This window comes from Ochotona curzoniae, unplaced genomic scaffold (genome assembly GCF_017591425.1).
Source record: "Ochotona curzoniae isolate NIBS_2020 unplaced genomic scaffold, NIBS_Ocur_1.0 scaffold_1852, whole genome shotgun sequence".
In the NCBI taxonomy this organism is placed as follows: Eukaryota; Metazoa; Chordata; class Mammalia; order Lagomorpha; family Ochotonidae; genus Ochotona; species Ochotona curzoniae.
Window position 1 is genome coordinate 20,252,208 of NW_024467087.1, and position 17,429 is coordinate 20,269,636.

General features: G+C 39.9%; 1 protein-coding gene across 2 annotated transcripts in view; it reads right to left on the bottom strand.

The window, feature by feature from the left end:
- GRIA3 (glutamate ionotropic receptor AMPA type subunit 3) overlaps positions 1 to 17,429 on the bottom strand; it is a 303,894-nt gene that overhangs the window by 79,586 nt on the left and 206,879 nt on the right. For both annotated transcript variants that reach the window (XM_040999897.1, XM_040999898.1), the window contains exons 7-11: positions 12,659 to 12,820; positions 9,318 to 9,485; positions 4,121 to 4,225; positions 3,230 to 3,337; positions 1,943 to 2,149 (exon numbers count right to left, since the gene is read on the bottom strand). In XM_040999897.1, coding sequence (XP_040855831.1) covers positions 1,943 to 2,149; positions 3,230 to 3,337; positions 4,121 to 4,225; positions 9,318 to 9,485; positions 12,659 to 12,820 — 750 coding nt within the window. The remainder of the gene's footprint in view (positions 1 to 1,942; positions 2,150 to 3,229; positions 3,338 to 4,120; positions 4,226 to 9,317; positions 9,486 to 12,658; positions 12,821 to 17,429) is intronic.

Genomic DNA, 17,429 nt, shown 5'->3' on the forward strand with positions numbered 1-17,429 from the left:
AGAGCTGTATGCAAGACAAAAGCTCTGGGAAGCTGTGTGCTGGGGAGATGAGCAGCAGAAGAGAGCAGAAGGCCTAGTGCTGATTTGTAGAGTAAGAGGTTAGGGTTATCTCAGGATGGTGTGGAACACCTCGGGATCCTCACAAATCGTGCCATGTGCCCATGCCTGGCTCAGAGCTCTCTCGCATTAGAAATGATCCTTGTTCTTACTGGTGGATTCACTGGAATCTCTTCTACAGTTCAGCCTTCCCCAGTTCCTGGAATCAGTTTTGACCTAAGACAGGAGGTGGCTGTCTCCAGCTCTATGGGGGAGACTGGGGTTCAAGTTGCTGTGCTGCTTGTCTGACTACAGGATGGTGACTCATCTGAAGTGTTAGTTCCCTTTCTATGCCCTTATTTTTTTTTTTTTTTTTTTTTTTTTTAGAAACGAGCTTCTGGATTTGTGCTGGTTCCAAAGGTGACTTTGAAAAACTAATGTCACGATCCTACTACACTCTTAGCATTAGAGAGCTGTGCCTTACTTTTGCTTCTTTCCGATTAAAGCATGATCCACAAGATAATTTGGATGCTTGTTTCCTGGCAGCTGCGATGTCTCAGTATGTCCACCTGCTAGAACCGTTTCTCTTCCCTTTACTGGTTGTCTAGCCATGAACTGATTATTGCAACTTACCCTTGTCTGACAGAACCAAGTCTTTAGCAATATAGCCTGCACTGGGTTAGCAACTGGTTCACTGATGGGCAGGTTAGTATCCAGTTCTGCTTATCTCTTTATGCCTCACAGAGCTGTTGGAGATGTGACCTTTCAAATCAGAACCCAGCATGATTGAAAACTCAAGCTACTGAGGAACTCTGAAGATGCCTCTATCCTCTTCTTAAACACTCCAATTATCTTTTGTGCTTGGCCATGGCCAAGCCCTTGGCAGAACTATTCTGTTCACTTATCAATTAATGATTTCAAAGAGTAGTTCTTGACCTTCTGTGTTTCAAGCTTGGGGATATTGACATGAGTCAGATGTGTCTTCTGTCCTCAAGAAATTCACTCATAGTCTAACAGGACAGCTGACCAGTACATGTTCAGAAGTACTAGATAAAGGCAAGCAGAACTAAAAGGAGGCAGAAAGCAGGGGCATCTAACTCAGACTACAGGCAGGTAGATGGCATTAGGGCAGGCTTCCTCAAAGAGCTGCCACCTCTGAGTGCCAGAGGACTGGTAGGTGGCGGTAGTTGGTGGAAGAGAAGCCAAAGTAATTGCAGGCATACTGGAGGTGATAGCTCAGCATCTTTAGGGAACAGCACATACTCTGCTATAGCTGGAACACTGAGAGAGCACAAGATGAAACTAGAGAGGTAGGCGGCCGAGAGATGATAAAGTGCCTTATTTGCTAGGCGAAGGAGTTTGTATTTTATCATTCATCTTTAAAGCAGGAAATTACAGTATTGTGGAAATCTGACTTGTCAGGGTGAGAACAGAGACAGTAAAGCCAGTTCAACACTTGACAGATGGGACGTACCTTCACTAAGGTAATGATGAAGATGAAGAGTATGTCTGGATTTTAGCAACTGAAGAGCAAAACTGATGAGGAATGAGGGGAACAAAGAGGAAAGATGATGGGATTGCTTGGGCAATGTTGCTTAGGCAACTGAGTGGGTGGTAACTTTGCTTCCTGAGATGGGGAACACAGAAGGGAACAGGTTTTCAATAGAAGACAGCCTGTGCTGAATGTTGTCACATAAAATCCCACAATTCTACTTTACTTTGAGTAAAATAATCCTGTTGCCGAAGGGATGGCATTGACAAGATACCATAGCAGAATGCAACTGTTGAATAGAATGTTTTTCTTGCAGGTTATATGAAAGTTATACATGTTGTTGTTCAAAATTGACCAGCCTATCTTTGTTCATCAGAAAGCATGGAAATAAAGCACAGCTGAAAATAAACTTACTCCATAGACAAGTTCCCCGACCATGCCATTCCATATTTTAGTCTCTGGATCCCTGGCGCCATATTTCCCGTCGCCGACAATGGACAATTTGTATTTGATCCTTACATGTTTGGCGATTTCATAGGCTAAATCAACACAATAGCCCTCATATCGTTCATTTCCTTCCAGTTGCTCATGGTTCTTCTTATACATTACATATGGTGATTCCTTTGGGACCAAAAGCAATGTCAAATGATTACTCATATATTTTTTTTTCTAAGAGATAATACAAGTAATGCTTTCTCTTTGTGTTTCTTCTGTTGAGGTTAGTGTATGCAAGTCCCTTTAAAATATTTTACTTAGTAAGCAGATGAGCCTCAATTGACTATACATTGGATCATATATTGCTTGGAATCCTTAACTGGTGATTTTAGGAAGTAGCCAAGATTTCCAATTTCTTTCTTAGGAGTTTGAAAGAAGCCTCAGTTTTTGCCTGTAAAGTCTTTGATTTAGTCAAATTGGGCCAACGTATTTCCCTTAGTTACATGAAGGTGATTTACCAGATACCAACCAGAATCATCAAGGCAAGATGTAGGGAGCTGAGATCTCTGTGAATTTAAAGTTTGTAGCTTATATTCTCTCCTATCTCTAGGGCCACTACAGTACCTTGGACAAAGTGAACGTTTGGTGTGTATGTTCGGATAAAAGGTTAAATTTAGCTAGGTTTACATAGACTTAATGATGTTTGTACCTGATATCACACTTACTGTTAAGCAAGGATTGTATGTCACTCAGTAAAAGAAACCAAGTTTTGAAAAATAAAAATAAGAACTAAATGGGGAGACTATCTCACATTTCAGTAATACTTTGAGTGTTGCAGATAACCTTTATGTGGTAAATTATAACTTGAAATGGTCTTATGACAAAGGTAGGAGATGATTATTATACTCATTCCATAAACTAGAAAAGCAACAACCCAATCAAAGAAAAATTGGTACTTTCACGATTTATACAGGTTTGTGGTAAACCTCCATGATATCCTGCCTCCCTCTGAATGAATGAGGTTTCAAGTCCAGATGAAATAACAAGCCTATGGCGTGTAATGGCAGGAGTAACAAGCAAATGAAGTAGAAACTTCCAAATTCCTACTCATTATCTTTCCTCTTAAAATTGACATCCTGTTCTCATGGCAAGAGGTTCCTGGGATGCCCTGTTAGAAGTTCTCACTGCTTAGGCATTCAGTCTTTCCTACTGCTGAAAAATGCTTTTCAGAAAACAGAAAGCCTGCTTACCTGCAGCCACACTTACCAGAATGGTAGTCACCACTATGGTCCGATTCTCTGCTGATGCACTGTCGTTGCTGCTTTGCTGATCTGAGAAAGGCACGAACCTTTCGTATTCATTCCAGTAGCCAGCCTAGAAAATTCAACTGGGTTTCACTCAAAAAATACTACAGGAAATTCAAATGCTGTTGTGGCATGAAACTTTTTTTTAGTAGCTTGATCTTTTACAAGGACCCAATGACTAACGCACATATAGATGTTCTTTTGTTGTGGGGTTCCCATTTCTACCTTACCTTTGCTTATGGTTTATGGAATAATTTTGTCCCATTGTAAGGTTGTTGGCTGGGAGATGGAAGGTGGCTGGGAAACCATTGAGTATCTTACAGAAACGGAACATGATATTTTGTGTTCTGAGGTTTTAAAAATTAAGTGAATACTGAATATCGACTTTATGTCTAACTCAATTATTAGGGATGGAAGCAGAGTGGCCATAGAGCATTCAGCCATAGGCTGGACTTGGTGCAGACTCCATTTGGCAGATGAGTTAGCAAAGTGGAAAGATAACCATTTTGCCCTTAAAATCTTATATGCTCTGGTAGATTTTTGTTAGGTAGTAATGTATTCTGCGATTTGTCAGTCTTTTCATTTATTGTGGGAAGTTTTATTTTTAAATTCTGATTCTGTTGCTTTTATAGGCTCTGTCTCAGAGAAAAATTATCCCTTTAAAATTGTGTGCATGAATCAGTGTTACTACAAAATAACTCTGTGCATCATATCTATTTGTATTCCTCACCAAATAGACAAAAATGATGTGTAGGTATTTGCTTTATGTGTGTTTCCGAACACATGTTTTCTTCCATCTGAATGCTGTCAATTTCCGAGAGATTTTTTGGGAGTGTCTGCTTTAGTTACTTACTTTTCGAGAGCCAGTGACTTTCATTTCATACACATCAATGGTATAATTTGTCCTACGTCCATAAGTGTCAAATTGGATGTTTCCAGTCATTCCTTGTACTTGCACCTGGTATAAAGGGAAAATGTAAAATTTAAAAATAGCATTGCATTACTGTCTTGTAGGTCTCTGTGATGAAGTTTGCTGACAGATTTTTGAAACCTTGAGCCACTCTTATCTGGAGTAATTGAGCTTGTGTCACCAGATCCAGTCTATACAGCTCTTCATTTCATTCACCATATTTTTAAAATATGGTTTTGGAAAGGTTAAGAAGTTTGCAGTGGATGCGAGGGGCTGTTACTTATGGGGAGGAAACTTGTTCAGGGACTTGACATTTCTATGAGTTCTTCCTATGAATACTGTTTAGGCTACTCTCTTCTCTGTGCTAGTGTGTTGTACGAAACTGTGTACTTTTTAGAAGCCATGGCTGTGTCTTGCTTTATCCCATATTCCTGAGCATGACTGGATTCTAGTAACTTGGGCTCTGGACCTCCTAGATTCATGTCCCGCCTTTATCACCTACTATTCCTTAGTGACTTCTCTTCAACCTCAGTGGCCTAATCTGTAAAGTGATATGTCCTACTAGTAACTATCCCTTCACACTTTTGGGGAGGATTAAATGAGTGACACATATGTAGTGTTAAGATTGGCCAGTAGTCAGTGCTACATTGCATTCTAGCTATATTTATTATTAATCCGTTATTTTACTTTTTAAATAGTGATGTATTTACCAGCTACTATAGTAATAAAAATGAATTTTTTTTCTCTTACTAAACCTGTGCCCAGCTATAGGTATGTAGCAGAGTTAAGTAATTGACAAGTAATCCAAAGACTGATGAAATTTGTCAAGTCTAATAGACCAGGTATATGATGCACTAGAGAACAAAGAGATACTGCAAATCTGAACATCTTTTTGGGATGCTAAATACAGTTTTCATATATACCATAACTTCTGCAGGATATAGGCCTAGTATTTTGGAGCCGGCAGGAGGTCATTTCTGTTGGGAGGAGAGCCTATACTATTTAATAGGATAGGCACACTAGATGAAAGACCCTCTGTAAATATAAGTCATTACCATTAATTACTTTACTTGACTGTTGAATAAGGGTCAAAGATTTTGCTTCAGAGAAAAAAAGTTTTCATTTTCTTGAGTAATCGGATGTAATATTGTTTTTTTTTTTTTTTGTCACAGAAACCAACAAGCTGTCAACTCACAGGTGGCAATGGGCTTGAGATGCAGAAGGGCAATTTTATGTCAAATACTATGAAACATTTTTAAGGGGAAGGAGTCTTGCTCATTGCTAGATGGAGACTTTCTGTTGAAGGAGAACTTTTCCAGTGTGATTAACTGGCAGGAAGATGATGGTCCAACTGACTCAACAATCCTAGGCACTATTATCTGCATAGGCTTGTGGAGAAGGTGGTCATTGTTCTAAAGAAAAGGACCTTTGAGATAGAAATTGCTTGTATAGTAGGATGGGACTGATGCCTGCTGTGAAAGACTCTTTGTGCTCCACTTTGAGCATTGAATTCTTGAAGAGGAGTTAGGCAAAGAGTGGCACAGGAGTTTATTAAGGAAATTCTTCATTACTGAAATAGCAAGGCCTTCATGGATCACTAAGAAGTGTATGTTTCTAGGTATAGGTGTTGGCTGCCATAGTTAAGAGTCCACTCTGGACACCTGTGTCCTGGGTTAGACTTCTGGGTTCTAATTCTGGATCTCCTGATTGGGTTCTAATTCTGGATCTCTCTAATGCCCTCCCTGATTGGAAGTCGGTGGTGGCCCAAGTGCTTGGCTCCTGCCATCCATGTAAGAGGCATGGATGAGGCTCCACCTTCTTGGTTTCTACCTGGCCCAGCCTTCAGAGCTCTTGTGAGCATTTGGGATCTAACCAGTAGATCAAAGATCCACCCCCTTTCTCTCTTCCTTTTTAATAAAATTAAAATTAAAAAATACTTTAAAAACTAATAGCATATTTATGAAGACCCAGCCTATATCTGAACACGCTCTGTAAAACTGTATAGTCACAGAGTTATGTCCAATATAGAAAGTTATATTCAGGAGACTCCAGATCTGGTGATTTTAATGTTCAGGTGGCATAGTAGGTCTATCATCAGAGAGAAGTTCTGTGGTCTAATACTGAATGTCAAGGACACTTGCCTACAACCACATCTGGGATCCCTCCTGTAATTCTTAACACCCTGTATAGGTCTTAACCTGAATATATTAACTATTTCTTGCTCCTTTTCTAGATTGAAAACATCTGAAGATGAGAGACATTTTTTTTCTTTACTTTCAGAAACTAATACAGTATCTGGGATAGGGAAGGTGCTAAATCAGTGTGTTTTAAACAAGTTTCTATGAGTTAAACTTCGGAACGGATAAATATCTGCTAGGGCCAAAGCTGATCTTTGCATTACGTGCTGATTGTGAAGAGAATGATCAAATCTACAGGTAGCTTTCATGTATTTCAGAGCACTTGTTCATACATTATAATTTAAAGGTGAACTCCCTCACTGTATATCATCTTTGAATAGTAATATGGAGCCTGGTACATAGTTATAGCTTATTAATAAATATTTGATCAATGAATAATGCCCTTTTTTGTTTGTTAGTATAGGCCCCTTTGAAGCCTGTACCAGGAAATAATTTTGTTTGGCAGATTTCTGTGAAGGAAGAGGATGACTTATGGAGAAACAATAATGTGATAGTTACAGTGACGGATGATTTTACACCATACACATGCACTTCTTGTGAACTCAAATAAAATGCGAGTTGTTTTCATGAAACATTTAGGGATTTAGAGCAGCTTTGCTCACAGTCCTTGTGAATAGGGCATTTCTACTCTCTGCTTTTGGAAAAAGTTGATGCTTCCCAGCTTTTCTAGAGCAGTGGGAGGAGGGGTCATGTAGAAAGAGGTAAAGTATCCTTCCACTCGAGTTGAAGGCCTAGCCTGGAGAAGGTTACTGATCAGCCTTATACCCTGAGCTGCATCAGTGAATTAGACATGCAGAAACCATTCTTTGTAACACTGTGACCAATCTGATTTTTTTCTGGCCAAATTAACTTCCTGTCCTTTGTTCTGGTAGCCAGTTCTTTCTTTGGGGAGATAATGGTTTGTACCAAAAAGGGGGAGTCCATTGAACACACTGGCTCATGTCCCTTGAGATTTTGTTGATGAAGTATCCTTTTGATTCATTCTGATGGAGTTTTATATTTCACTCATCATTATGTTTCACCTGACAAGACAAATCTTGTAACTGCTAAGAAGGTTGAATTTAATTAACTACTCTACAGAATTGTGCAGTGCTACCTCCATAAAACTACACTTAGGGCATTTGTTAGGGAACTGACACCACGACATAAAAATCTGCATGATTTGAAAATGAGTCGTATCTCTTTCTTGGAGAGAGACACAGGGGCTACTAACCCCTTTTAATTGAATGCTTCCCACTTGGCAAATTGAAGAGAGCAGTTAAGACAGCCAACTGCACAAAATGATGTAGCTATGAGGCTGTTATAAATTCTTCATTGCTGGGTTAGACACAGAATTATCTTATCATGGCCTATCTTGTTGTTGATTTGGATGTCCCAGACATCAGGGTAATTAAATGAGTAGAAATAAGAGATTCTTGTACTCTTAAAGCCTTGTTTTAATCTTTGCATGCACATGAGGCCGGCATAAAGCAAAATATTCAGGAGCAAGATCTTGCTTGGAAAGCTTCACTGAATGGGTGATGCTGCTCCTAGTGTAAATAATGGGATCTGTTCAAAAGCCACTGCTTGAAGCCTTGAATGATCCCCTGAGCAATAAATACGACAAACAAGTGACCTATTTGACTATCTTTCCATTGATTCCTTGTACTCTTCTTGAGGCTTTTTCTTCAAGGCATTGGGCAAAATGTTCTTAAGTAGCCCTACAAAAGTATCATGTTCCTGCATTTCTCGGTGCAGAATAGTCTAAGTGTTCTTTTTGACCACATTAATACTACCACACTGGCTCTGTTCCATACCCTGTCCAGGCTAATGATTTGATGAATCAGAGGTTGCTCTCATCCTTCTAAATGCCCGTCCTGAAACTAGGAATGTCTCATACAATATTCCAATGTCTATAAAACATTGTTTTTTTTTTTTTCCGGAAAGGTTGAATTTTTTGGAACTATGCATTTAGTCCATAACTTTTGAGGGTACTGCGTTCTATTTACTGTCTACAACACAACATAGAAGTGGACATTCATTTGCTCTAAATTTGGCATTTTTCAGGTTTCAAGAAATGCCTGGAGCCTATGTTGTGGTGTAGTGGGTTAAGTTGTGGGTTGTGATGCCATCATCCCATATTGGAGTACCAGTTTGAATCCTGGCAGCTCTGCCTCTGCTCTGGCTCCCTTCTAATGGACTTTTTGGAAACCAGCAGAAGATGGCTACAAGTCCCTGGGCCCCTTCTATTTATGTTGGAGACCAGTTCCTGCTTCCTGGCTTTGGCTGGGCTAAGCCCTGGTTGTTGTGGTCATTTGGGGAGTGATCCAGTGGATGGGAGATCTCTACTATCTCTTCTTCTCACTGTGTTGCTGTGCCTGCCTTTCAAACAATTGAATAAGGTGAAATATATATATTAAATAATGTCCTGGGGTTTCCGCTGTGGTGCAGTTAACTAAGCCTCCATCCTCAGCTACGGCATCCCATATAGGTACTGGTTTGTGTCCTTGCTGCTCTACTTCTTATCCAGCTCTCTGCTGGTGCCCTGGAGGTCAGCAAAGAAGCGTACAAGTGATTAGGCCCCTCAACCCACATTGGGAGACCTGGAAGAAGCTCCTGGCTTTGAACTGGTCTAGCCTTTGGCCATTTCAGCCATTTAGGGAGTGAACCAGCAAATGGAAAACCTCTCTCTGTCTTTCCTTCTCTCCCCATAACTCCGGCTTTCAAATAAAAATAAGCAAATCTTATGAAAATAAAATATTTAGAAAGAATCAAATCCTACATTTAAATTTCTAGATTTGGGTAAATAATAAATATTCATATTCATGCGATCTGCATGTCCTGAGATTCTATGGACTCTGGTCCTACTCCTTTTAGTAGGTCTTCTCTCAAACTCCAAGTCTGGTCTGTTAGCATCTTTAGAAGCCCCTCCCACCCTCCAACGACCTGCTGCGGGTTTTTACCATTTTCAGCGCTCTCTCAATATCAATGCCTTGACTCCAGGGCACAGCAGGATTTGCTAGACAGTCTCCAGCGCTGCCTCTCCGGGACACATCCACTCGCTGCCGCCTCAAGTAGCGAAAAGCTTCTGCTATGACCAGTATCGCATCGTGTGTCAAGGCAGATGTATACTGAAACGAATGAATGCAAAACAAAATATAGATGATGAGTACCATCCTTAAAACTTGCCTTGTTTCATTATAATTCTCATTCATTTCCACCTCTTGCTTTATGAAATCACCTGCTTAGTGATTTGAATCAGGCGATCTCACTGGGCAAGTTGATCTTTGATTCATTTGAGAAGAAGATGTTTCTTACCTCATATAGCATGTATTTAGATTATTAAGATCAAATGACTCAAAGGGAATATCTCCCTTGTTCTCAAAATGTCTCATGTTGAATGAGGGACTAGTGTAAGTCCAGGTCTTTTACAGTGTAAAGTTATGAAATGGCATATGTAGATCAGAGAGGAAACGGTATATCCCAAAGCAAGACTGGGTTATTGCTGTTTATAATAGAAAATTCTGATCTAGTGTTTACTTAGGGGAAATGAAAATAGCTAAGTTAGACAGCTTGAAATTAATTTGAGGAGGATATTAATCATTTCTGTCTGGTGCATGCTTCCAGTGAGCTAGGACCTCTGGCCAGCAATGAACCAGTTTTTGTTTGATAGGGGGGTAGCAAAAACGAAAGCTGTTTTTTGATTGTAGCGAATTGCAATTGTTACTGAGTTTTAAATCTGATAATGTTGGCAATTCATAGGCGGTACTCCATGATGCTATATCTTTCAAGGAAGAACATTTACTTTCTATTCCTTGGGTATGTCGTTACGCTGTATCAGGGATGAAGCCATTCACTTAATACGAGGGATTTGATTATCCACAACTTGAAATGGTAGATGGCTTTTCATTAAATGAATCCACAAAGTATGATTAATATAAGCTGATGTATTTTATAAAGCTGACAAATACTGGTAGAATATAGAATGCTGTTGATGAAACCAAAAGTCCTAGGGAGTTCTCTCTCTATATGTATTATGTCCAAATACAATCGGGAGTGAGTGCATTGTTGTTTCCACAACTGTCAATTTACTTTTCTGACATTTCGCATGTTACTTTTCTTTCAGAAGAAAATCTTCAAGTATAACTAACAGGGACCATATGTTCTTTTGTGAAAAGTAATCTTTGTACTTGCCTATTGTGCTGTACATAGTCAACATGGTGCTGATTTTCTTTTGAGTGCTCTGCATAAATTGTTGTGATGGCCTGGCTTGCTAAACCATTTAATTCTTGGCTTTTTTTTTTTAACTTCCCATGGTCAATTCATGAAAAGTGCCCTGAAAATAAGTGTTCATAAAATATAGATTAACTTAAGCATCAGGATTTTAATCTTTTGGCAATTTTATTTCCAAATCAGAAATATTGTATGTCAGTTTTTAATAGTGGACTTTTTTGTCTGTTTAATTCAGAAGGGTTTCTGGAATGACTAGTACTAAGCCAAGTAATTTTTAAAATTGTAACCATCTACTTAAATATTTCATTGTCTTTTTGAAAGGTTTTTACCTATAAACCTGAATAGGTCTTCTCAGCAGGTTCTAGAACTTTCCATTACCCATAGCATGCTTTATCAATGAATAATTCAAAGCTAAGATTCCTTTCTCTTTGTGCAAATTCCATCTCAACACAGGCATAAACTACCAGACAAAACTCTTTTCACACCCTTTATTCTTGCTGATTTTCCTGAGTCCAGTGGTGTCTGGTGCATTGCAGGCACCTCCTAAAATAGCAAATCAATGAATTTATCTCATCTGTTCTCCATCACTTGTAAGGATCACAAAAAATACAGATGAGAAATTTTATAAAAATCTAGATTTGGGTGTGGGTTATTTAAAAAGTTCTTGGAAAAGTGAACTAAAAGTAATTTTGGGGCACGAATGTTTGCAATGCATGCATACAACAGGCTAAGAGGTTTTCAAAAAGTTCACAAAAATGTATATTATAAAAAAAGTATGCTTGGATTTCAAAGGATTTGGACACAGAACTGAACTTTTACTTCATGGAATTTTAAAAGTACCCTCGTGTAAGATAATCAAAGTGTGGTGAAAGAATAAATATCATTTAGTACATTAAAAAAACAAAAAGACTTGTTAGAAAGGATTCCTCCTTGGGACTGTGACCATATTTACTGAAACCAGTTAGGATAACTGATCTGACCACGGGGCAGAATATTTTAAAACAAGACTGTCCTGAAGAAACCTGGCATGATTAATTATTGTACCATCAGGCTGCCCCTTAACTAACGAATGGCTGAACTTCTGGCAAAAGTTGTGTTTAGCTCATGGCGATCCCAAGTGTGTAAGGTAAGGTTGTCACTGGGATGACTTTCTGATGTGACCCAGTTGGAGTGGACCTGCATAGGTGATAAAGAGCATCTCTTCTCTGGTGCCTGTTCTCTACTGTTACCCACTATTCTTGTCATGGAGTAAGGATGTGAGAATGTGTATCAGGGAAGCATGAGAAAGGAACTTCCCCTCACCTCTGCCTTCCATGTTTAGGCAAGAGTTCCAGCTCTGCTCGATCCCTCACCTGCTATCAGAGCCGTGGCACATACTTTCACTCTAGCAGATCCCGGGAAGGAAGAATTTAAAGTTAGCTTCATACTTGCATCGATGTACTGAGGAAATGAATTACTTAAGAATGCATTTGTAGAATTTGAATAGAATATCTAGCCTTAGAGGAATATATACAACAAATATGCACCTTAAGTAAAAGTTTCTGCTTTTAATAGTCTTATCTTGAGTTTGTCAAAATGAGTAACCAAGGCAATGTAATTATTTCTAAAGATACTCTTGCAGGCAGGAAAACATTTCTGATCAATCTACATATAGGCAGCACACACTCTGTACTAGTGCCTGATTCACCTGGGTGTTCTGAGATTCATGGAACTTATTAACACAAAGCGATCACATAAATAATGTAAAATCTAATTTTCTGTTTCAGGCTATCAATCTTCCTAACCTATTCCCACTGCCTCCACCCTTTGCCTGGCTCGAGTTCTTGCAATAGTGTAAATTGTTATGAGCATATTACAAATGAAATTCATTAAAGAATGAAGTTAACTTATTCCCAAATCCTGGATTTTCAAAAAAAAAAAAATCTCATTCTCTGCAGCTTCTTTATTTTTCAAATACGGTAGCATCTTTGAATCATTTCTGAGGGAAGACCACTTGGGCAGAGGATGGTCGCAAGAATGTGAGGACCAGATGCAGATGATTGGAAAAGTTGGCCTTGGGTTATCACGTTACCTTTAGGGGTGCATTCTTGGCTTCGGGGAATTCTCTTTCATCCAACCTCACCCAGCGCTGTATGAATTGCTGAACCATAGGGTTTTCGTTGTTGACAATCTGGAAACCTGTAATGTTGGCTCCCCCGTGCATGACTCTTTCCAGCAAAATATCAGTAAAACCCTGGGAAGACATTGAGAGGAAATATAAATTGTGAGAGGTGGAGTATTCTCTCCATGCCTACAGGACTGCTCAGCATGAGACGATCTCTCCATCTTTCGGACCACTCCTTAGCAATGAAGAAAGCCTTGGCTATAAACTAAATCCTTCAGGTAATATGGCTCAGAAAATGTATACATGGTGGAGAAAGCACATACTTCTCCATTTTAGTGCCTGGGTCTTTATTTGGTGTAGCTGCCACATGCATAAATAAGTGCTGATTCAAAGCCAATATTTTAATTTCAGTTACTTGAATTATCAGCCTTTTGCACGGACTCCAAATACAGTGTTTCATATAACTGGAGAAAAGGTTGAGCAAATTTGACTCTAAGACAGAAAAACCTTTTCTTCAGCCGAAGGTGCCTAACCCAGCCGACTGCTTCAAATTCTAGTAATGAGCGCTTTAGACAGTTGTGATTTACAGAAATGCCAATGAGTGAAGCTGACAGCTTGGTTGTATATGATGGTACAAACCCCAGGGAGCATCTCACATGTGTCCATAAATGAGTCTTGACATCTGCATAGCATCTACCATTTTCTTCCTAACCTCCTCTGCTTGCCATCTGGTGTCCCTGGCATCTAAACCTCCTGCAGGAGTTTCTCCAGAGATCACACCTCAGCCATTTCTACCTGAGTACCATTAGCCCCACTGGGCATTGCTGCCTACTTGTGCACCTGGACCGGTATTGCTGTTACTTCTGCTGAACCCCCTCCCCTGGGTAATTTCTGATAATGAGTTAGGGGCCTTGAAGTGTTAAAGTCAGTATTTTTAATCCTAGAGAAAAGGGAAGAATATTCTTCCCTTCTTTTAGAACTATATTCAACATTTTTATATATTTTCAGTGTATAGAAAAGTTGAAAGAATCATAGCGAACACCTGTGTAGCTGTTGCTTAGATTCTATAATTAATGTTTCTGCATCCATCCATCAATCCATTTCATTGTTGGGATGCATTTGAGAGCAGGTTGTAGTCATTAGCATTCTTCACCTCTGAAGGCTTCTACACGCAGGTCGCTAATTGGAATGCACTGTTTGTGTACAGTTCTTTTCCTCCTCTCTGTTTCAGGTAAAATTTACATTCAATGAAATACATAAACCTTAAATGTGCTATTCGGCGAGTTGTGAGGAATGTGCATACATGAATTACTTCTCTACCAATTCTTTAGTTTTCCTCCTTCTTTTTTTTAATTCTAAGAAGTTTTTATTGAGGTGTAGTGATCATGTGGAATTTGTGGAGCCTCAGAGTTTGACAGAGTCGCTCCTCCTCTCTGAGAACCTTAAGTTGTTTCGAAAACTTACTACTGTTTTAACAAAGGTCTCCTTTATTAGAAAATCAAAACTTGGTGTTTTCTCCTATGTGCTTCTCCCTACAATAAAATCAGTGGAGACTAGCTTGTGTGCGAAGTCTAGTGGACTATTGCTAGGGCTTAAGCCAACTCCTTACTCCTGCCCCCTAAATATAAACAAAAGGCTAAGGAGAAAACTTTAATAATAGCTTTAACTCATGTTTCATGCCTAGAATATATCTGGCTTTGCACAAATATGACACAAAACATTGATCAGCTTCCTATTTATCTGCTGCCGTGGATGTAGAGTAAGCTCTGTGGTGTTTTCTGGGTCTGGATATGAAAAACCTAGCCTGCTCAAGTGGGACTTCCTTTCTTATGAGAAAGGGATTGAAAAATGCTCTGCCATCATCCTGGTCCCCAGGGTCAATAGCCACAGCATGCACTAGAAACCAATCTCTCTCACTTTCATAGGTGTCACACTCCTGTTTGCCTAGCACCCACAGCATGCTAAAATGGCAAGTACAATTAACAACAGGGAGGGAGGGAGAACACCAGAAATCTCATTTCTGCCTTAAGGCCCAAGAGCCAGCACTTCCGTCTGGCTATTGTCCAATGTAACACACTTCTTAAATACCTGCCCTCCCTACCGTTTTTTTTTTTAAGACTTTAGAAAAAATCTTTTATATTGGAAAGTCAGATTAACAGAGAGAAGGTGACACAGAGAAAAAGATTCTCCATCCACTGGTTCACTCCCCAGGTAGCTACAACGGTGAAGCTAAGCCCATCTGAAGCCAGGAACCAAGAGCTTCTTCTGGGTCTTCCACATGGGTGCAAGGTCCCAAGACCCTGGGCTATCCTGCTCTGCTTTCCCAGGCCACAAGCACTCTCTACCTTTTTCTTGGACAAGGAAATAAAAAAGAATGTCCAGCTCAAATTGACCTCAGTGATCCCCTTCACTTATTCCCACAAGCCTTTATCTTGCCATGTAGGTCTTGCATAACTCCACTTAGGAATCTTCTACTTCAATGAACGTGTTGTAATATGGAAACATTGTCACAATTTTTTTTTTTTAGAAATTCATTTGAAAGGCAAAATTAGAGTGATCGAGGGAAAGACACAAAGAGAACTAACATCTACTGATTTGCTCTCCAAATGACTGCAGCAGCTGTGCTGGGAGCAGGCTGAAGCCAGGGGCCAGGAACCCTATCAGGGGTGGCAGAAACCTAAGTTCTTGGATCATCTTATGATGCTTTATAAGACATATCAACCTGGAGCTGGATCAGAAGTAGAGCAGTTGGATCTTGAACTAGCACTCAATACAGAATGCCCACATTTAGGCAGTTTAACTCACTGTGCAACAACATATCAACCCCATGGAAGTATCTTTATAGGATACTGTGCACTCATCTTTTTATCACTCTTCAAATATACCACTGGGAATCTAGACATTTCTTAGTCAATCCACATTTTTTAAGCAGACATAGCCTGGTTCTTCTCTAGGGATGGAACGCATCAACAGCAGCACAAAACAAATAGGGAATGTCACTCAAAGTTGGTCTCATTGACCAGAGTGTAGACCCATAGCTTTGGTGATTGCCCTGAAAGATGATCAGGCGATGAAGGCAGATAGCAATAACTGCCCCCTGCACAATGTGAGGAAAGCAGAAGCGAGGTGGGAAATAAAAAAGGACACAACAGATGTTTAAAGAGATAAAAGGAAGCATCTTGTTGCTAAAGGGCAAGAGTTGGCTGACTCTGGGTCCCAGCTTTCTCTGTCATTTGCATACATTTTGCTGACTGTAATTTCTTGTCAGATTTTAAGGCCTGAAGGTTGCTCTGGTGCCCAGGATATAGACAGAACAATCCTTAGCCTTCCAGGTTGAGATAACCAAGGTTGGATTTTTTTTTTTTCCCAAACCTTCTGAAACAGAGCTGACATGCAAGTATCAGCGAAGTAGGAAGGGAAAAGAGAATGGAGGTGAATGGTAAAGTGGAGGTATACTAGGAAAACTGTTTTCTAGTGAAAAGGCAGAAATTTGTTTTTGCTCTGGGTCATCTTTCCCTTCATGAAAGCTTTTTTTTTTTTTTTAAAGAATTTCGTTTTTGTATCAAACATTGCTATACTCTACAAGTGATTCCTCAGTTCATATATTATAAAAATTCAGGCTTGATTCTCCAAGACCTCTTTTGAGACATGATCACAGCAGAACTTGTGTCCACAGCAAGAGGGGAAAGGAGGAATGACCAAGAGGGAAGGATGATGGAAACTAGGAAGGAGTTACTCCATAATAGGATTCTGTTGGCTTCTGGGTCGCTGTCTTCACTTGTCGCCACATGTTAAAGACATTGAGCCTTTCCATAGTAGTCTTTGGTGACTTGTTATGATTATGATACCTCTGATCCTAAGGCAGGTCAGATAACCCCTCAACTCTATGTCAAAACATGAACACAAGGATGGCAATGTATTTTTCCAGAAAGAAAACAGGAGTAAATAAAGAGAGATCAGTGGAAGGAAGGTGGGGGTTAGGAAAGAAGTATAGCTAAGGCATAAACGCTGGAGTTATCCTTCCCCCACTGTCTTATTACTTTAAGGTGTTTCATTTATCCATAACCTCTTGTTACATCTCCTCCTCGGGCTGGTGAGCCATTCTTCAGGGTGGTAACACTAAGGCTGAGTTTCTTAAAACCTCTCAGAAGACATTGAGCTAAGTAGATGATCACCAAATACGGAGGGCAAAAGGGGAGAATGAAAGAGTGGTCAATGATAGAGGGATGAAAGACGAGGGAAGAGGTAGCTAAGGAGGAAGATTTTGCTGGATCCCATCCCACTTTCTATATGGATTCTGATTTTAAAACGCATTTTTTTAAAAATATTTTTTTATTTTTATTGGAAAAGCAGATATACAGAGAGGAGAGACAGAGAGGAAAATCTTCCGTCCGATGATTCACTCCCCAAGTGAGCGCAACGGCCAATGCTATGCCGATCCAAAGCCAGGAGCATCTTCCGGGTCTCCCGTGTGGGTGCAGGGTCCCAAAGCTTTGGGCCATCCTCAACTGCTTTCCCAGGCCACAGACAGGGAGCTGGAAGGGAAGCGGGGCTGCTGGGATACAACCGGCACCCATATGGGATCCTGGGTGGGCAAGGCGAGGACCTTAACCACTGCGCCACTGCGCTGGGCCCTTAAAACGCATTTTTTAATGTTATAAAACATGTTGCCAGAGTCTTTTGCTGTGTACAGTCATAGTTGGAAAAGTTGCAACATGAGGCTACCCATAGTTTCAGT